The sequence below is a fragment of the Vicia villosa genome, linkage group LG2 (genome assembly GCF_029867415.1).
Source record: "Vicia villosa cultivar HV-30 ecotype Madison, WI linkage group LG2, Vvil1.0, whole genome shotgun sequence".
Classification (NCBI taxonomy): domain Eukaryota; kingdom Viridiplantae; phylum Streptophyta; class Magnoliopsida; order Fabales; family Fabaceae; genus Vicia; species Vicia villosa.
The window spans coordinates 50753177-50775767 of NC_081181.1; the positions used below are offsets into that span (position 1 = coordinate 50753177).

Here is a 22591-nt window from a genome sequence, read left to right on the forward strand (position 1 = left end):
TTGAGAATCAAGCTGAATATCAATTCAAATTCCACATGCTACAATAGTACAAACAGTCACCATCCTTTTATGCACTTTTCTAGTCTAACTATAGTCAGAAATCAGAATTCTAAATTATCAAACAAGAATTCTATCCAATACAGGAAAAGATAACCACCATGATTTAATTTATGCAACAAAGATGACACTGGAGTTTAAAGCTTCTGCATAATACATAACAACAAACTTTACAACTCCTGCAACTTCCAGAATCGCGAAAAATAGTAATTCCATTAAGCGCACTAGGCTAATTTACAAATGTCCTCATATTCCACCGCTTTAAGCACTCTACCATCATAAGCACCTTTCTCTATCTGCACCTTGGCGCAAAAATGATCTGTATCCACCCCGAGCAGTCTAGCAAGTGATCCACGATAAGCCCCATTTACTATTTTTACACGTCCCCCGACCTGAGGTATCACCGTTTCAAGCTCTTCCTGATCAACTCTGAGCACATGCTTGCTTTCTAGCATTTCTATTTCCCCTACATACTTGTCAATCACTTTTCTCACAACACCTTTTTGCTTGTAGTACCCCTTTTCTGCCAAGACTTTGCTCATAACCTTAACAACAATTCCCTCATGCAACCAATAATCCCTCCTGTTGATTTTTTCCTTTTTCCTCTCTTCCTCCCTGATCATTTCATCCAAAGTTGATTTTCCACCACCACTTTCTTTTCTCTTCAAGTTGTTTACAGGATTCCTTTCCTCATATTTCTCTGCATCAACCTCATCAAACGCCATTATTGATGCCTCACCTTTTTCCTTGGTCATAGGTTTCGCAGACGATCCAAGAGAAAATCCTATCTTAATTCCGTCTTCTGCATTTAGTTCCCTTGTAGTCTCTACCTGAGAAAGCTGGTCGGACTCCGGATTAGACAGCTGCAACAATTGCTCGGCCCTTTCAATCTGTTTTTGGATCTCTTTCTCTTGCTTTTCTTCATCTACCAAATCTGCCTTGATTCTCTTGTTCTTCATCTTCTCTTTGAAAAGAGTTTCAGAATCTCTATCTATATATGTAATGAACCATCCCTTCGGTGTTTCCTCAACCTTACACTTTCCAGTTCGACCCAAGTACTTAACAAACTCAGTAAGTGTAGCCCAATCCGTGGAGTTCATATGAACATGATTTCTATCATTTATATATTCATTATAAACCACAGTGGCAGCCACACGGCTGAATCGATGGCTGCGCTTCATGTGCTCAAGAAAAGTTGTTTCAAACTCTTCGGTATAGCCCTCAATTATGCGGGTTGGGTTTTGTCCAAAAATTTGCATTTGACGCTGGTGCCCTTCACTCATGCAGTGGCATTTGAAACCATTCTCATCACGACATTGCTTCTGACACATCTGGCAATACCACCGAAGCTTCTGCAGTCCTTTTGCTTTAATTCGATTGGCAATTGCCTTAGGTGTGAGAAAGTCGTTTTTCCCCATTGGCTATCTGGATGAACAGTTTCAGATCAAACAAAATGATGTTAGTAATCCTGCCTGATGCTTCCTTCCTCTTAGACAACTGAAATTATGTCTGAAAAAAACAAAGACAACATCGTCAATAAATATAATTTTGCAACAGGTGAAATTCTTAATAGAATATGAGCTTTAAAAAACAATGATGTCAATTAAACAACATACTTGAGCATGAAAACTGATAAGATAAGGTATAATGAGTGGCAGGACAGTCTAAGCAATACACTGATTTCAGGGAAACAAATCTATTTAGGTGGAATAGGGAAAAAAAGTGTTCTTAATACTCAAGAGCTTTAAGAAAAACATGCCACTTGATGTCAGTTGGAACTATGCAGGACCAAAATACACAGCAGAATTGAGAACATGCAATATTTTCAACTCAGGATACTTAATTCTTAAAGCATGGCCTATGTTTATCAACAATAATAAGGTCCTGTTACATTACATGCAAGTGAGAGACGCTGTTAATCCAAGAGAAACCATCAATCCTAATAGATTCTTTTAGGGAAGCTTGCATCCACAGTCCCACACTATCACCTTAGATCTTAAGGAGGTGATTGACACTTAATTAACTTTTAAGCCCTCCTCCCCCTCCCAAAATAAAACCAAATAAGAAACAAAATGTGATGAATTAAAATGCAACATGGCAACTAAATCCATGCAATGTTACTTAGAATGACTTAAAAGAAAATGACTTGACATACCATATGTCTCGATGCTGTCAAAAAGCTTTTTACTATACTGATAGAAGTGTCAATATAAAGGTATTTTTGGCAAGATATATTTAAAAGCCAGATAAGTATGTCTAGCAAAGGCTAAAATAGATATTCAACTGCATGCAGCAACAACACCAGTGAGTTTAACTTTAGATTCACATTTCACAATATAGCCCATAACATACAGCATATAATACAATTCTGTACACGAATTTCTAGACAGGGTATTGAATAATTATTCAACTATAGGAGCTTTATAAGAGCAAAGCAACCAGTAGAAAGTTTCAGAACTTTACCTTATTCTGATCAATTTCAGAAGATGCAAGTGGTTCAAGAGCTAATCCTGTGAAATACAATAGATAATTATAATATCAGGATTCAGGACAGAGATATGATATGTTAATTTTAATCAATTCATTTTGTTAGTAAGATATGATATGTCAGAGTATTTGATTAAGTTTATTTATAATACACTCATGATCTAATGTTCAAAATACACTGGCTAATGTTTCAGGGCTTGGATATGTTATGGTGTTCGGGTCTACTGATAACCAGTGAAAAAGAAGTATGGCAATTAACGGTCGTGTTGCAGGTGGTGCATTTGCTAGTGTTGCTGACTACAAAGATCCCAATTAGAGAAACAAATGCATCATAAAAACAAATACTAACAGATAATGTCTATGAGGCATTTAATCAAACAGATAACATTCATATCAATTAAAGTATGTCTATTCTACAAAATATCAATTACAACATGTAAGAAAACAAACGAGATATGGCAGAAAATTGTGCTCGCCTTGAAAACGGTTTCGTAGTGATTCCGGTGACAATGATCTTGAAGTCGAACAACGATCAGAGGGTAGAATTTAGGGTTTAATGGAGGTGATACATCAAATTTAGAGTTTGATGGGAATGAAATTGGAGGTGAAATAAGAAAATCAAAGGAATGAACTTGGTATTTTGAGTTGTGTAAATTTAATCTACCTGGTTTGAATTTGGGGGTGAGGAAGGGAATTTGGATTGACGATGGTCTTCCCTTTGCATAAATAATAGAAAAGGTTTATTATATTTTTATTTTGAATCAAAATACAATAATATTGAACAACTTATCAAAACAATTACATTATTTAAGGGTTAAATATACAACACTCTCTTAATTATTGTTTTTTTTTAAAACACCCTGGATTTTAATTTTGAGTGATTTGGCAATTTAGCTACATTTTTATTTTATTTTTGATTAAGTTTTTTTAAAGCTATGTGGAATTAATTTAATTTTTTTAATTTTTTACTTTTTAGAAATTATTTTATTAGAGCCACGTGGAATTGTTTTTTAATATTTTAATTTTATTAATATTTTTTAGAAATTATATTTTTATTAGACCCATTTTTGTTGTATTTCAGATCTATGCAGTGTCTATCACTATCTGTATAAGATGCGCTGAAAGCATTACTGCTACTGAATTGGGTGAAGGGGAGAAGAAGGTGTGTATGGCATTTTAAAATAATATTTGCAGTGAAATTTGGCAGTTTATAATGATTTCATCTTATTTCAGGCAAAAGTGAGGGCTAGGTTATCAAGGCCAGTCCAAAGAGACCGTGGAAAACATGTTGGTCGTGGATCTGCTATATTGTCAAGACCTTTTAAGAGCTGAACTGCACCCTTAAATTTTTCTTCGCGCGTGGTAAGAGGAATTGCAAGTCGTGCACTTTCAATTAGTGGACCACTTGTCAAAGTGCTCAACTGTAAAATTGAGTTGCAACCTCAAAGTTTTTCATGTCATGTCTTTGTGACGATGATTAAGGGCGTGCTTGGTTACAATTCTCTACAGTATCAAGAATTGTGACATGACCATGAGCGTAATTTAAAATCTCTGCTAACCGAATACAAATAGAAAGAATAGGAATAATCCCAACTTGGAATATCTAAAAACCTACAATTCCATAAGGCAAAATATAAAAAAGATAGTGACATAGAAATGCACCTGAGACCAACACTATGAGCAACTCTATCAATAAAAGAGTAGTTTGAATCATCCTTCTCAACTGAATCAACAAAATGGCCAATCCCATGTTATCAATAGAAAAGGCAGAAACCTCTTTTACATGGTTTGGCCATACAAACTTCTTAATGATCATACATGCCATGGCAGAACAATGATATAGAAGATACCTTAGTAGAAGTGGATGGTGGTGCTTGTTGCATTGAGGAACTACTACTGTAAGCAAGTATATAAGGTGTTTGTTTCCTGCCGGCTGCTATACATCCCATGTGATTCTTGACCAAAAATAGAAATTCGGCTGCCACTGCCATATCCAAGACTTGATCTTCCAACTCTACAAATGAAAATGTAAGAACGAATTACAAGACAACAAATGTAAGTATCAGATATGCCTAAGAGGGGGGTGAATTAGGTTTTCAAAAATTAATCGATTTTATGAGAATGTCTTTTCTAACTTTTTGGTTAAGTGTTTGAAGGCTTTTGATGGTTTTTATCTTTTTCTTGGTAATGATGATGAAAGCGGTAAAAGCGGAAAGAGATTTCACTATAGTTAGAATGATTGTACAAGCCTATGCCTACTATCTAACATATAGGGTGATCAAAGGTTCTTAACACCTTTAAAATCAATCAACAATAATGTGGATGAAGAACAATCCTCTTCAAACACACCACTTACTTCCAACAATCCTGGATAGTAAGGAAATAATTTTCTTTGAATTTTTACAAGAGTTTTTAGATGAAGTTTGTAGAGCACTATCAATCTTGGATTGATCTTCTTCTTCAAATAAACAATTCTCAAAATGAATATAAGTGTTCACAATGTATGCATGAAACTTTGAATAAATTTCTCAATGAAAATGTGTATAGAAAGTTTCACTTGAAAGTAAGGATTTGATGAACACTTGGAAATATTGAAAGATGAAGATTTATGAAAGTTATGAATTGTTAATGAAGAAGGTAATTTTTGAATATGAAAGATGTAGAATATATAATGTGTTAAACACCTCTTTGAAAGGCTATTTTTCCATGAAACAATGCAATGATCAAGTGACACTAAAACAATTTCGTTTGAATGAGATCATGCAATGAAAAAACACACTGGTTCAGTAGGAACCGGTTCCTGCCTGGGACAACCCGGTTCCTGCTGAACGTTACAGCAGAAAATTTGAATTTTGAACTGAGGAACCGGTTCCCACCTAGGGACAACCCGGTTCCTAGTAGTAAAACACAGAATGCTGAAAATGTAGAATGCTGGGAACCGGTTCCCCCATAGGGACAACCCGGTTCCTAAAACCTTTATTTTGGATTTTAACTTTGAAAAAGGTTTCAAATGAAATTTTAAGGATGACACTTTGTAGTATGTTTATGATATGCATGGAAATGAATTTGTGAACAATTATATGTCAAAGTGAGTATTGTTTGTACCTTTGACGTTTTTAGCTCGATTCTTGAATCTTTATTATTTCTTCAAGACTTTGAAATTATGTGTTCTTGCTTAAGACTTGAAATACTTTTTGCACATCCTTTATGAAAGCTTGATGTCCATATTGTCTTCATCAAAACAAACTATGCTTGAGAAGCTTGCAATTACATTCTCCCCCTTTTTGATGATGACAACCAAGTCTTGAAATGTTTTTTGAAAAAGTTGTTTTGTGCTTTTGAAATTATGTTGAACAATGCAAGGCTCCCCCTATGTTAGAGACTCCCCCTAAATCCATGATTCCTTCTTTGATTTATGGTGATGAGTTTCATTTGATAATTTTAACAATGGCCTGCATTTTTCCTTTGAAACAAAACAACAACAAAACACATGCATATTCTTCTCCCCCTTTGTTATTATCAAAAAGGATGGGGAAAAAGATAAAATATATATGAAACATAAACATAACACAATTTGAAATACCACAAACATAACACACTTAAGCGATACGAAACATAGTTTTTCACGATTACAACATAAAAACACAAATAAACGATCCTAAACATCACAAGGCATAAATGTAACAATGTCTAGAAGGCATAAATATAAAAGCTAATAATAGGAAAAACATAACATAGAAATTAAACACATAATTTATCACTTTCATTCATTTCTTCATCATCACCATCATCTTGTTCATCGTCCTCTTCACTTCCTTCTTCTTCCTCATAATGGGCCAAGATGCGTCGTTGAGTGTGTTGAATTTCCCGCATTTGTCTCCTCATTAGATTATGCTCATAGTTGTTCTCCCGCTTGTTATTATCAATAGATGTTTGAATGGAGCAAAGCTTGTCAAACATCATCTCCATTGTGTATCCACCTTCGGGAGGTTGAGGGATTTGTGGCACGGTTGGCTCAAAGTCAATTTTGTAGAAAAATCTACCTTGATCGTCCGTAACAATTCCGGTATTCTTTAGAGCGGTTGTTGTGGAGATGGCACACTCTTGTTCATCCATATTCTTCTTTGGTTCCCTTTGGAGAAGAACGCCGGCATTCCGAACAATGTGAAAAATTGCTCTTGCATATGGTAGGCCTCCTTTAAGAGAAGCCATAAGTTGCATGTGGCGCATAATAGAAAGAGCCCAATTTACTTCAATGCCACGTCTTAGAGCAAGCAAGACCATTAATTCAAATTCATTTATCCTGGAATGGTTAGAATTCTTTGGAAACAAAACATAAGCAATGATAAGATGGAGCATCCTATCACTTACCGATAAACTTGAACCAAACATGTTGAACTTGGTAGCAAGTTGTTGGCGAACCGTGTCGCGTTGAGTCGGTCAGCACATATCCACAAAAACATCAATCTTACTATACGGTTGCCAATCTTCTGGAATGTTACCTTGAAGAAGCACTAAACCCTCATATGGAATTCCTAATAGTTTTCCAAAATCCTCAACATCTAAGCAAATCTCTTTTCTTGAAACTTCGGATACCAAAGTGAACTCATCAAAATCATTGGTCACTATCTTAAGGTTATGGTAAAATTCCCTAATCAAATCCGAGTAATAGTCTCCATGATCACTCACAAAATTTGCAACACCGGCATTAGCTAACCTAGCATTTAAATTAAAGCTATGAGGTGGGAAATCATGAAGTTTACCGTACTTAGCCGGAAGAAGATTCCGATTCCGAATGTTGAAAGTGATTCTTCGGCTTTTGACCGTTTGACGAAGCTCTTGAGGTTCTTCACTAGATTCTCCAATTTTATTCTTTCCTTTTGCACTTCTTGAAACTTTGGGTGCCATGGTTGAAAAGAGTTGAGAGTTAGGGTTTGATTTGGGATTTTTGGATTTGGAGAGTGGAAGATGATTTGAGTGAAAAGTGTGAAAGAGTGGAGGATTATATAGTGTTTTGAGGTAGTGGGTAATTTAATTTGGAGAGTTATGGTGAGATAATGGGGTTTTAATTTGGTTTGACAATGGAGGTGGAAGGGTTTGGAGAAGATGAAGATGAATGTTGAATGAGGTTGAATGTGAGTAAATGAGAATAAATGTGTGGTGTGAAGTGGTATAACATATATTGAATAAAAACAAAATAAAGAAAAGAAAATAACAAAGCAATGCTAGCCACACATCCTGTTTTCGTAGCAGCCAAAAACTAAAAGAAAATCTGAGAAAATCTACGTGGGAACCAGTTCGTCCCTACATGGGAACCGGTTCCTGAGAGACGCAAAAAACCTGCCTCTGGATTTTACTATGGGGAACCGGCTCGCCCCACATGGGAAGCGGTTCCTGGACAGAAAAAGTCCAAAAACATTAATTTTATGAAATATAAAGCATATATATCATACATAAACATCAAGACATAATTTATGAACATTCATAAAGCACTTTTTATCACATAAAATATTAGAAACGTGTACCTTTGATTTATGATAATGATGAACGAATTTAAACATCACCTTCATCTAAAATTCCAAGCTCTCGTCGAATTTTGTAAAACGATTCTTTTGGGAGAGGCTTGGTGAAGATATCCGCAAGTTGATTATGAGTATCTACAAAAGTGACTTCAACATCTCCTTTAAGCACATGATCGCGAAGAAAATGATGTCGAATGTCTATGTGTTTGGTTCTTGAATGCATGACTGGATTCTTTGTGATATTTATAGCACTTGTATTGTCGCATCGAAGAGGAATGCATCCGAGATCCAGTCCGTAGTCACGAAGTTGTTGCTTAAGCCGAAGAATTTGTGCACAACAACTACCTGCTGCTATGTATTCCGCTTCGGCCGTACTAAGAGCAACACATGCTTGTTTTTTACAAGCCCATGATACTAATGCATTTCCAAGAATGTGACAAGTACCACTTGTGCTTTTACGATCAGTTTTACATCCTGCATAATCCGCATCAGAATAACCAATTAAATTGCAAACACTACCTTTAGGATACCATAAGCCAACGTTGGTCGTTCCTTTGAGATACTTCATGATCCTTTTAACCGCCATAAGATGTGATTCCTTTGGGTTTGCTTGAAAGCGAGCACAAAGACAAACACTAAACATTATGTCAGGACGGCTTGCCGTCAAATACAATAAAGAACCAATCATACCTCGATACTTAGTAATATCAATTGGAGTACCGGATTCATCTTGGTCAACATATGTACCGGAGCCCATTGGAGTATTCATTGCTTTACAATTGTCCATATCAAACTTCTTTAATAGTTCTTTACAATATTTGGATTGATTGATAAAGATTCCATCTTTGAGTTGCTTAATTTGTAGTCCAAGAAAGTAGTTCATCTTTCCCATCATAGACATCTCGAGTTCTCCTTGCATCATCAATGAGAATTCCTCACACATTTCTTTGTTAGTCGATCCAAAAATGATATCATCAACATAGACTTGAACCAATAAAGTGTTACTTTTGATTTTCTTAATGAACAAAGTTTTATCAACCTTACCCTTTTCGAAACCTTTTTCACACAAAAAATTGCTAAGTCTATCATACCATGCTCTAGGTGCTTGCTTTAATCCATAAAGAGCCTTTCTCAACTTAAAGACATGTGAAGGATTCTTGAAGTCTTCAAATCCCGGGGGTTGTTTGACATAGACTTCTTCATTGATGTAGCCATTCAAGAATGCGCTCTTGACATCCATTTGATAAAGCTGAAAATTTAATGAACATGCATAAGCAAGTAAGAGACGAATTGCTTCTAACCCTGCAACCGGAGCAAATGTTTCTTCAAAGTTGATTCCTTCTTCTTGATTGTAACCTTGGGCCACCAATCTTGCTTTGTTTCGAACAATTATACCATTCTCATCAAGTTTGTTCTTAAACACCCATCGAGTACCTATGATGTGTCTATTACTTGGTCTAGGAACAAGTTCCCAAACTTGATTTCTCTCGAATTGATTTAATTCTTCTTGCATTGCAATTATCCATTGATCATCTCCTAAGGCTTCATCAACTTTGGAAGGTTCAATTTGAGAAACAAAAGCCATGTGTAAGCAAGCATCTTTGAGATTTAATCTTGTTGCAACTCCTTGGCTAATATCACCAATAACTTTATCAATAGGATGATCTCTATGAGTTCTCCATTCTTTTGGTAGATCATTGGTGTTTGATTCTTGTTGTACACTTTCTTGTTGAACACTTTCTTGTTGGACACTTTCTTGTTGAACTTCCGGTGCCTTCACAATTGTATCATTTGAAAGTTCTTCCGAGGGTAAATCTAAAGGATTATCATCATCATAAACAACTATTTTCTCCTTAGAGGTGTTAGTCTCATCAAAAGATACATGCATAGATTCTTCAATAGTTAAAGTTCTTTTATTATAAATTCTATATGCTTTACTAGAGAGAGAGTAACCAAGAAATATACCTTCGTCGGATATTTCATCAAACTTACCAAGATTGTCTTTGTCATTGTTGAGAACAAAGCACTTGCATCCAAAAATGTGAAAGTGAGCAATGTTTGGCTTTCTTCCTTTGAAGATTTCATATGGAGTCTTCTTTAAGATAGGTCTAATGATTACTCGATTTCCAACATAACGTGCCGAACTAACCGCATCCGCCCAAAAGTATTTAGGAAGATTTGCATCACTAAGCATTGTTCTTGCAAGTTCCACTAGAAACCTATTTTTCCTTTCAACTACTCCATTTTGTTGTGGAGTTCTTGGTGCTGAAAAATTATGAGAGATACCATGTTCTTCACAAAATTCTTCAAATGATGCATTTTGAAATTCTCCACCATGATCACTTCTTATGGATACAATCTTTAATGACTTCTCATTTTGGATTTGTTTTGCATACTTCTTAAAGGCTTTAAAAGCATCACTTTTCTGCACAAGAAACAAAGTCCAAGAATATCTAGAATAATCATCAACAATAACTAAAGCGTATACATTACCTCCGAAGCTTCTTGTCCTTGATGGACCAAATAAATCCATATGCAATAGTTGAAGTGGTCTTGTTGTAGTCACCACATTCTTTGGCTTGAAAGATGATTTGGTTTGCTTTCCCTTTTGACAAGCATCACATAATTTATCTTTGACAAACTTTATCTTAGGTAAGCCAATAACAAGATCATGTTTGGTTAACTTATTTAAATGATCCATATGAATATGGGCTGCTCTTTTATGCCATAGCCATGAATCATTATTATTGTTTACCAAAAGACATTTTACTTTCAAAGATAAATCATTTAAAGAAATCATAAAAATGTTATTAATTCTTGTACCTTTGAGTTTTACCTCATTGGTGACTTCATCGATGATCAAGCATTCCTCCTTGGTGAATTTGATCTTGAAGCCTTTTTCACAAAGTTGGCTAATGCTTAGAAGATTATGCTTTAGTCCTTCAACATAAAGAACATCTTCAATGGATGGGAAAGGTGGTGCACCAACTTTGCCTTTGCCAATAATTCTTCCCTTATTGTTGTCTCCATAAGTGACAAAACCCTTGGCCTTTAATCTTAGATCTGAAAATTGGTTTAGGTCTCCCGTCATATGCTTTGAACAACCACTATCTAGATACCATAGGTTTGAAGTGGTCTTCAAGCATGCTTGCAAAACAAATTAAGTTTTGTTAGGTACCCAAGTGGCTTTGGGTCCATCATAGTTAGTTCCTTTCTTCACCCATACATAATGTCCACTAGGTACACTAAAGTTTCTTACATAACAAGCATTGGGTGTGAGACCAATAATACCACAATAAAAACAAGTAGGTTCAAAGTTACTTCTATATCTAGGAGGATAAGATTTCTTCTTAACAAAGTTCTTCCTTTTAGGATAATGTTGAATTATTTTAGGCTTGTTCACTTTCTCTTGAATTGGTTGGTCATTAGCCTTGACAAATATAGTTTTATTGGAACTTGGTTGATCAAATTTTGAAAAGCCAAGTCCACTTTTATCTTTTGAGTATCTTTGTGTTCTAAGAACATTTTCCAATCCAATTTGTCCCTTTTCATATCTTTCTAAAACTCTTTTTAATTGAACAATTTGGAAGGAAAGTGATTCACAATTCTTACATGCAACATTCTCTTCTTGAACACTAATCATTTTTTCTTTGTCATCTTTATGTTCTTCTTCAATTATCTTAACTTTCTCCTCTAAAGATGATATTATTTTCTTTTGAGATGAGATAGTTTTATAGAGAATTTTGCATTCTTTTAATAATTCATCTATTGCACCTTGTGCACCATTATCAAAAAGAGAATCATCATAACTAACCTCGCCTTCTTCATCATCGGAGTGGTGTGATGCCATCAATGCTATATTTGCACTTTCGTCACTATCGGAGTCCGATGAAGAACTTACTTCATTATCTTCCCATGCTATGTAGGCCCTTTTCTTTTTGAATTCCTTCTTGCCTTTGAATCCATTCTTCTTAGAAAGTTTTGGACATTCCGGCTTTATGTGTCCTTGTTTCCCACATTCATAGCATGTTACTTCTTGTGATGAAGTGGATGCTTCTTTATCCTTATGCTTTGAGAATTTCTTCCTTTTGACATAGTTAGCATTATCAATATTTTTTTTATTACCAAAAAATTTGCCTAACCTTTTTACAAGAAGCAAGAAGTTTTCATCTTCATCCAATGCATCTTTCATTTGGCTTTCCTTTGAATCTACCTTTAATGCAATGCCTTTGAATTTCTTCTCTAAATTTTCATGCTTTTCTAATCTTCCAAGTTCCGTCTCATATTCTTGAAGTTTATCGAACAATGTTGCGGAATTCATTCTAGATAGATTCTTTTTCTCGGATATCGCTGTTACTTTCGGTTGCCATTCTCTAGTTAAGGATCTTAGCACCTTAAGACTAAGTTCTTCGGTAGTGATGGTTTTACCAAGTGCCTTCAAGTGATTTGTCAAATGTACGAATCGTTTTTGTAAATCAAGAATAGTTTCTCTGGGCTTCATTCTAAACATATCGTATTCTTGACTTAAAGTATTCAATCTTGATCTTTTAACTTCAGTGGTACCTTCATGAGTTTCTACAAGAGTATCCCATATTTCTTTTGCCGTTGTACATCCCGATACTCGGAAAAATTCATCCATACAAAGAGCACCTTGAAGAAGATTGACCGCCTTTTTGTCAGCAAGAACCCTCTTTCTATCGTTATCATCCCATGACGCTTTAGGTTTATCCGATCCAACACCGTTAACGACAGTTACAGGAACATGAGGACCTTGTAGGACAGCCTCCCATACTTCTTCTCCTTGTGATTCTAAATGAGCCTTCATTCGGATTTTCCAAAAGTCAAAATATTCACCACAAAACAATGGAGGTTTGTTGTTACTACCACCATCTTTGAAAACTGGATTTTGATTTGCGGAAGCCATTCTGGATCTTTAGGAACAAGTTACCTATAACTTGCTCTGATGCCAAATGTAAATATCAGATATGCCTAAGAGGGGGGGGGGTGAATTAGGTTTTCAAAAATTAATCGGTTTTATGAGAATGTCTTTTCTAACTTTTTAGTTAAGTGTTTGAAGGCTTTTGATGGTTTTTATCTTTTTCTTGGTAATGATGATGAAAGCGGTAAAAGCGGAAAGATAAAGAACACAACGATATATACTAGTTCCCCTCACAATTCGAGAGTACTTCAGTCCCCTTTCAAACACGAAAGAGATTTCACTATAGTTAGAATGATTGTACAAGCCTATGCCTACTATCTAACCTATAGGGTGATCAAAGGTTCTTAACACCTTTAAAATCAATCAACACTAATGTGGATGAAGAACAATCCTCTTCAAACACACCACTTACTTCCAACAATCCTGGATAGTAAGGAAATAATTTTCTTTGAATTTTTACAAGAGTTTTTAGATGAAGTTTGTAGAGCACTATCAATCTTGGATTGATCTTCTTCTTCAAATAAACAATTCTCAAAATGAATATAAGTGTTCACAATGTATGCATGAAACTTTGAATAAATTTCTTAATGAAAATGTGTATAGAAAGTTTCACTTGAAAGTAAGGATTTGATGAACACTTGGAAATATTGAAAGATGAAGATTTATGAAAGTTATGAATTGTTAATGAAGAAGGTAATTTTTGAATATGAAAGATGTAGAATATATAATGTGTTAAACACCTCTTTAAAAGGCTATTTTCCCATGAAATAATGCAATGATCAAGTGACACTAAAACAATTTCGTTTGAATGAGATCATGCAATGAAAAAACACACTAGTTCAGTAGGAACCGGTTCCTGCCTGGGACAACCCGGTTCCTGCTGAACGTTACAGCAGAAAATTTGAATTTTGAACTGAGGAACCGGTTCCCACCTAGGGACAACCCGGTTCCTAGTAGTAAAACACAGAATGCTGAAAATGTAGAATGCTGGGAACCGGTTCCCCCATAGGGACAACCCGGTTCCTAAAACCTTTATTTTGGATTTTAACTTTGAAAAAGGTTTCAAATGAAATTTTAAGGATGACACTTTGTAGTATGTTTATGATATGCATGGAAATGAATTTGTGAACAATTATATGTCAAAGTGAGTATTGTTTGTACCTTTGACGTTTTTAGCTCGATTCTTGAATCTTTATTATTTCTTCAAGACTTTGAAATTATGTGTTCTTGCTTAAGACTTGAAATACTTTTTGCACATCCTTTATGAAAGCTTGATGTCCATATTGTCTTCATCAAAACAAACTATGCTTGAGAAGCTTGCAATTACAACAAACACTATGGTTAGTGTGGAAGAATTTCAAAACCGTCAATATTAGATTAAACTAACCTATCACCATAAGCATCACCATATTGTGAGCACTTTGACAAGTGGTCCACCATAGACCAGAACTTGAAAATGATCCAAACTCCAACGAAGAAAGGTGATGCCTTCAATGGTAAAAGTTCATGGTTTGCTACGTTCTTATGGTTGAATCGATAAGGACTATAAATTGGTTCTATTTTTTTAGAGTCTTAATTTCAATCTAATAGGACTATAAATTGATTGTCTTCATGCTATAATGTAAGTTTCTACTGTCCTAATAATTTAAACTTTCATTTTTCTGTGTGGAACGTTTACATATCTTTATACTAGGGGAACAGACATTCAAGAAATTACTTATTAACTTTGATTTTCCCAAGAACTCGGAAGCTTATTTGCACAGGGTATGTTTGATTTATGCTCACTTTAAAGATGATGTTTGCTTATTTTGTGGGTATCAATTACATGTACATGTTCTGAGCAAAATCTACTTTTGATAGGTTGGTCGTTCAGGAAGATTTGGCCATCTTGGTTTAGAGGTGAAGTTGATCACTTACGAGGACCGCTTTAATTTGTATGTAATGTTGTTGGTGTTGAATAAGTTTTATAGATTCTGGCTGTAGGTTGCTGATATGTTCCATCTTTTGTTCATATATAGGATTAAACAAGAACTTGGCAATTAAATAAAGCAAGTCCCCCACACATTGATCAAGCATTTTATTGCCGGTGACAACAGTAGTTACAAAAGTTGTTTTTACAAGTTTGATGAGTAGCTATGGTGAGTAACCTGGCTTTTTTTCTTTCTTATTTACAGCTGACAATTTGGTCTCTAGAGGTAGAGTTTGTATGTTAAAGCTTAGGCTCTTCATTGGAAACAAATTTATCTCCGTCATCAAAGACGATGCTTTAATTCATTTCTCTTTAGGATAAAATGATACTGTCTAACCAAAATCATGTATTTAATTGGTTGCCATTTAACGGGGGCTTCAATTTAAACATTCTTATGCTTAAAACTTTATTTGACAGAGATACTTGGTTTTTATTGATAATCTCATTCTAATTTTAGGTTTTTCACATTTGTTTATGCACAATTCTTTTGTTCCATGATTTGTTCACTGTGGTTCAGTGAAAGAAGTTTCTTGACAGGAAATGTAAATTCTTGGAAGTTTGAAGTTGTGGTTCTCACACCATGTTTTGTTATGTTTTTTAATGTCTAGGAACATGTATGATGATTTCGGTTGCACACAAGTTATGTTTGTTGCTGCTACAAATGTGTAAATATTTTTAAGATTGAAATTTTGGTTCTCACACAACTCACTAATTAAGTTTTGTAAGGCACAAATTGGTGCTAATTGATGACTCTCCTGTGATTGCCTTGCCTATGCATGTTCAAGAAATATAATTTTCAATCATGATCCATAAATTTTCATTAAGTGATTAATCAACTCTTGATCAAGAAGCTATACAACTTTCAAGAGCAATATGAGAATAACATAACTACTAGAGTTAATTTTAAAAATGTTGTTGATATATATAAATATATGAAGAATGGATAATATGTATGCATGATCAATCAACCAATAGAATGGATAATTCGTATAGATAAATGTTCTGATGGAGTAATGTTGTTTTAAGTATTGTATGCGTAATATTTATCAAGTCTTCTATATATAATTTTAGATGTTATATATACGTAGAATGGAAAATAAATAAACGAGAGTTTGGTGTAGATAATATACTACATGTGAATCAAACTGAAGATTGAGGTTACAATATATGTATCAGTTCTCACAACTATGCATGTGCCTCTTCCATTGTAGTTTCATGTTTTTTCAAAATTTATTTTTCCTCTTCTTGACTGTTATATTAGGAACTCACTTTTTACATTGAATTGTTTTACAAATTAAATTATTTTTAATATTTTGGCTCTATTAATATCCACGGTACACAATTATACTCAGTGATTAGAAGAATACAAATTTTGGTATCACATATATTTTGGAAGTTATTAACACCATTTATAATTTATTTTGATGAAGTGACCATGCTTAATTATTTAAATCATACTGGATTTATCATGTTGGTGAGTTGCTATTTATTTTCAAATATTTGTAATTATTAGTAATTTTATAATAGTAATGATATAATCAACAACAATCAAATTTTATCCATTGATCCAAAATATGAATGAACTTACTCATGCGGGAGCACAGGTCTCTTACTAGTTTTGAATCAAAATACAACAATATTGAACAACTTATCTGTGGATGGAGGTACAAGAAAAATCAAATGTAACTACTGCTTAAAGGAAGTGGTCGGAGGAGTGTACAGGCTGAAACATCATTTGGTTGGTACACAACTAAATGTTGTGGCATGTAAGTCTATATCTGGTGATGTTAAAGTCCAAATGTGGGAGATTTTAAAATCTTTGCAAAACAATTTACTTTAAAAAATAGCAGAGGGTGCAAATGAAATAGTAACCGAAATGAGGCCAATGGAGGATGATGGTAATGCTACGCATGCAAAACTTTTCAAGAAGGGAAGGAGTACTCAATCCACCATCAACTCCATCTTCAAAAAGAATTTGAGAGAAGAAGCATGTCTTGAAATTGCTTCATTCTTCTACAACAATGTCATAGCTTTTAATGTGGCAAAAAGTAAAGAGTTTCAAAAAATGTTGAAGTTGGTTTCAAGACATGGTCTTGGATTCAAGGCACCTTCATATCATGAAATTAGAACAAAGTATTTGAAGTATAAAATGGAGGAGACAAAGAAATTCATTGAAGAACACGAGCTTATTTGGGAGAAGACCGGATACACTATTATGAGTGATGGGTGGACAGACAAAAGAAGATGAACAATTTTGAATTTCTTAGTGAACAGCCCTAAACCCGATTATGCATTATAGCTCGAGTTTTAAAGCTGACTATGAAGTGAAACGAGGGTTATATGATTGTATAAAAAGGATGATTGGAGATGTAGAAGAAATAAGTAAGATTGATATCCAATTGGAAGATTTCAATAGAAAGGAAAAGTTTTTTGGTAATCCAATGGCATTGGAGGCGCTTAAAAATAAAACTCCGGCACAGTGGTGGGAATCATATGGGGACGAGCATCCCGAGCTACAAAAGTTTGCGATTCGTGTCCTTAGCTTAACTTGTAGCTCATCGAGATGTGAAAGAAATTGGAGTGCCTTTGAAATGTCCATACTAAGAGAATAAATCGCTTGAAGCAAAAAACAATGAACGACGTTGTGTTTGTAATGACAAGTTTAAAGTTGTCAAAAAAGAAGAAAACAAGAAAGGTGATAGAATATAGTATTGATGACATTGAATCGGATGATGAGTGGGTTGTCATTGACAATGATCAAGGTTCATTAGATGATGATATTTTGGACTTCACAATTGAAGAAGATCTGGAAGTTACAATGATGGAGAGAATGTATTCTATAAATACCATTAATATAATTACCCTCTTTCACTAGAGGGTCATGTATTCTATTCTTTACTACTTCTCACTCTCTCACTTGTATCTTTGTGCTCTTACTGACTTAAACACAAAGATACCATCGTTGTTGGCCACCTTCTGATCACTGATAAGATCAATTGCAAAATACCATTAATATAATTATTTAATATTTAATTTAATTATTTAATATATAATTTAGAAATTCAATATTAAATTTAAAATTATATATAAAAATAAAAATTAAATAGTTAAATAACAACAAAAATTGTAATTCATTTCATTAATAAATGACATTTTCTTTTATAAAAAAATAGTTAAATTATTAATTCATAACTAAAATTTGTAGTGAAAAATTTATAAGGACTAAAATTTAAAATAAATTTTTAAATGAATAAAAAATGGAAAATATATGGATTAAAAAATAATTGAAATTCATATGGTCTAAATTGATTGATTTTAAATAAATTAAAAATAAAATTAGGTTTATTTGAAAGAACAAAAATATTTAATCTAAAATATAAAATTAAATTACTAATCATAAGTTAATAAAATAATTGAATTTTTTAATATGATTTTTATCAATTATTAAACAATTGAGGTAATGGTCTAAATTGATTGATTTTAAACGATTTAAAAATAAAAGTGAAAAACATATATAATCCAAAACAATAAATTAAAATATCTTTTAATTTATTAATGAATTATTGGAGAATAAAATATTTGATTTCATACTAATTAATAAGATTTGTTTCTTAATAAGTATAAAACATTGATTAAAATAACGAGATGTAATTACTTATTTTATAACTGAAATAACTGAAACCGTTGCATTCACCTTCTTTCTCCGGTGAATCGCCCTAAACCCTAAAATTAAACATTGCTTACATGATTTCCATCCGCCGTGGAAGTGAGGAGGAAGGTCGGAAGAGGCATAGAGACGGTGACAATAGGGATAAAGATATGGTTAAGAGACATAGAGACGGTGACGACAATGGGAGGCACAAGGAGTTTTCAGATTATGCCAAGAGAATTAGAATTGATAGAGATGAAAAGGAGAGTCGGTGTGACCTTGAAAGGGAAGAGAGTAGGAAGAAAGAGGACACGGGGATACCGCAAACTGGAATCAATGGTGTCGGTGTTTACATTCCACCCTTTAAGTTAGCAATGATGATGAAACAACAAGTTGATGATAAAACTAGTCCTGAGTATCAACGCCTCACTTGGGATGCTCTAAGAAAGAGTATAAATGGACTGCTAAACAAGGTCAATGCCACCAACATTAAGAATATAATTCCCGAATTGTTCTCCGAGTCCTTGATTCGCGGAAGAGGCCTCTTCTGTAGATCCTGTATCAAGTCTCAGATGGCATATCCTGGCTTTACCGACGTCTTTTCCGCATTGGTTGCTGTTGTCAACACCAAATTTTCTCAAATTGGGGGTCTTTTGCTAAGAAGGATTGTTCTGCAGCTAAAAAGAGCGTATAAGCGGAATGACAAGGTATACGGTCATTGTCCCCATTCGAGTTTTACTTTTATTTGCTTTTTATTTTGCTTGCTAATTGGCTTTTTATTGTCATTTGTAGCTTCAATTACTTGCTGCTGTTAAATTTCTAGCACATCTGGTGAATCAGCAAGTGGCTCATTATATCATTGCACTAGAGCTACTCATAGTTTTGCTTGAGAACCCAACTGATGACAGTGTTGAAGTAGCTGTTGGTTTTGTCACAGAATGTGGTTCCATTCTGCAGGATCTCTCACCTACAGGACTTCATGGTAACTATATGATTATACACTTCTAATGTGCTTAGCTTTTATAGATATCATCACCATGACTTTTCTTATGTACCTTAATCTTTGGTAGTTTGGTGATAGGATTAGGAAGTAAGTTTTTCCAACATGTTCTAATGCCCAAACAAAAATATTTGTGCAGCTAGAAGTAGGGGAAGACCTAGAAAAACTACTATAAGAGAAGTTATTAAGAAAGATCTTGAGTTTAACGATTTGGATAGAAGCATGGCCCTAAATAGAACATTATGGCGGAGTTAATCCATGTAGCCGACCCCACTTAGTGGGATAAGGCTCGGTTGTTGTTGGTTGTTGTTGTTGTTTATATAGTTGTTGTTATGATATGTTTAGGACGGGTTAGTTTTTCTTCTTGATGTGTTAATTTATATAATCTCTTCTGCATTATATGTTTATATAGTTGGTTGTTGTTGTTGTTTATATAGTCGTTATATGATATGTTGGAGCTTAAGATTGATTCAAGTCTTTCATATATGTTTTTACGTTATATTTATAATACTTTTGCAGGCGTCTTTGAGCGTTTCCGTGGAATTCTTCATGAAGGAGAAATTGACAGACGTGTTCAGTTTCTAATTGAAGGCCTATTTGCAATAAGAAAGGCAAAGTTTCAGGTACACTATTTTAGTGTTTGGGACATAAACAGTACATTAACAGTGACACTGAATGTCAACTCTTTTGTAAAGCATTTTACAGGCATATTTTGAAATTGAAATGTTTGATGATTATTGTATTGCAATTACAGGGTTATCCAGCTGTTCGACCCGAGTTAGATCTTGTGGAGCAAGAAGATCAACAAACTCATAGAGTCTCTTTGGATGAGGAAATAGATCCCGAGACTTCCCTTGGTACATATTCTATTTTTAAGTTTGTATTTATTTATACTTATATTAACTTGTGGTCGGTCATATTTCAACGTGACTTGCTGATTTTCTGTTTTGTTTTTCTCAGATATATTCAAACCTGACCCCAATTATATGGAGAATGAAAAACGTTATGATGAGTTGAAGAAATCCCTGCTGGGTGAGGAAGAGGAACCAGAGGTAGATGATGATGGTTCTGATGCTGAATCCGATGAAGAGGATGAATCTGATGAAGTGAACGAAGAAAGTATGCAGATAAAAGATGAAACAGAAACTAATCTTGTTAATCTGCGGAGGACTATCTATCTAACAATCATGTCTAGTGTAGATTTTGAGGAAGCTGGTCATAAGCTTCTCATGATTCATCTCGAGCCAGGTCTAGAGGTAAGAATTGAATCGAATATTTGCTGGAAATCTGTTGTTCTGTTGCTAACACTATCTACTTGCCAAAACATAATTTAAATAAATTTTCATTGATGCAGATGGAATTGTGCATTATGCTTTTGGAATGTTGCAGCCAAGAAAGAACTTACCTCCGATATTACGGTCTTCTGGGCCAGCGATTCTGCATGATTAACAAAGTACATCAAGTAAATTTTGAGAAATGCTTCGTGCAACAATATTCCATGATCCATCGACTTGAAACAAACAAACTGCGAAATGTGGCAAAATTTTTTGCTCATTTGCTTGGGACATTTGCTTTGCCTTGGCATGTCTTATCATACATTCGCTTGACTGAAGAGGATACAACTTCTTCTTCACGTATATTTATTAAGATTCTCTTCCAGGTACTTGAATCAAACTCAAATATTCATCTTTTGTGTTTCTCTGTTGCATTATTACTTCAAGTTTTCCTAGTTTTAAAAGCATATAATCTCAATAGCTTAAAATGTGATATAGGAATTTAGAATCTTAAAGTATAACACATTTATTTCAAAATTTGTTTCAAAATGAATGTGATTCTTACTTTCTATTTTTTTCAATTATATCCTTATGTTTTATGACTATTATTATATTTCTTATTTATTCATGCTTCTCCCTGTCTGGAAGATATTGATTTCATTTTTTAATGCTGCAGGAGTTGTCAGAGCATCTTGGCATCCGGTCGCTAAATGAGCGATTTAATGATCCAACCATGCAGGACTCTTTTGAATCTATATTTCCCAAAGATAATCCTAAAAATACACGTTTCTGCATTAACTTTTTCACATCCATTGGACTTGGTGGTCTTACTGAGAATCTTCGTGTATATTTGAAAAATATGCCACGTATGATCATGCAACAACAGAAGCAAGTTTCGGATTCTGACTAGCTCCGGTTCTTCAGACTCAGAGTCAGACTCAGCAAGTTTAAAGAAGACTCAGCAAGTTCCGATGAAAGTGAACTTAGAAGAAAATGTAAGTGACAGAAAAAGAAGAAAATAAAGTATTGTATGCAATTATCAGAACCCTTATATAATTTGGATTGCTGGTTGAAAGGGATGTTTGATTTGATTATTGGATATTCTTGGAGATTGCCTTAAGATCATCGTAACTCTAGCTTTGGCTTTGACTATTTTGTATTAAAATTTTCAGAATAGAACTTAAGATGCATAGGTCAAATGACTATTTTGTATTAAAATTTTCAGAATAGAACTTTAAGATGCATAGGTTAAATGGTAATTAAGATTTCTCTGGAAGGTGTTTTTAAATGTTTGAATTGAGTTTGTTAGTTACAGTATTTATTACTTAAGTGGTTAATTGCTCATGAATCATCTTGTATTTAGAAATACTTAAGTGGTTAATTGCTCATGAATCATCTTGTATTTGGATGGGCAGAATAGGTGAAGACCCTCTTGTGTCTAGTCTAGGTATGAATTGATATTTTTCTAAGTTGTTTTTATTGGAATTCATATGCATAATTTTTTATTCATTTGAGTTCTTTGAACACAATTTTTATTTTTAATTCTTAATATATACTCCTATTATCCAAAATTTTATTTATAAGAATAAAAGTGTCCTGTGACAAAAAATAAAAAATTATAAAATTATAAAGTATTGTATCTCAAGTGATGATATATAAAAGAGTAATGATATTGGTACACTAAAAAGTGACAC

At 34.0% G+C, this 22591-nt stretch overlaps 1 protein-coding gene and 1 pseudogene across 2 annotated transcripts; one reads left to right on the plus strand and one right to left on the minus strand.

The window, feature by feature from the left end:
• LOC131650537 (KIN17-like protein) lies at nucleotides 1-3298 on the minus strand. 2 transcript variants are annotated; one of them, XM_058920243.1, is made up of 3 exons: nucleotides 3021-3298; nucleotides 2521-2567; nucleotides 1-1482 (listed from the first exon to the last, which is right to left on the minus strand). In XM_058920243.1, the coding sequence occupies exon 3, from the start codon at nucleotides 1473-1475 to the stop codon at nucleotides 282-284; it is 1194 nt and encodes a 397-aa protein (XP_058776226.1). In that variant the 5' UTR covers nucleotides 1476-1482; nucleotides 2521-2567; nucleotides 3021-3298; the 3' UTR covers nucleotides 1-281. The 2 variants fall into 2 exon arrangements, with proteins under 2 accessions (XP_058776226.1, XP_058776225.1); XM_058920242.1 differs by lacking the exon at nucleotides 3021-3298 and having other exon boundaries at nucleotides 1-1566; nucleotides 2521-2572.
• A 15378-nt stretch (nucleotides 3299-18676) lies between these two features.
• On the plus strand, nucleotides 18677-22167 carry LOC131646163 (uncharacterized; annotated as a pseudogene).
• The last annotated feature ends 424 nt before the right edge of the window (nucleotides 22168-22591 follow it).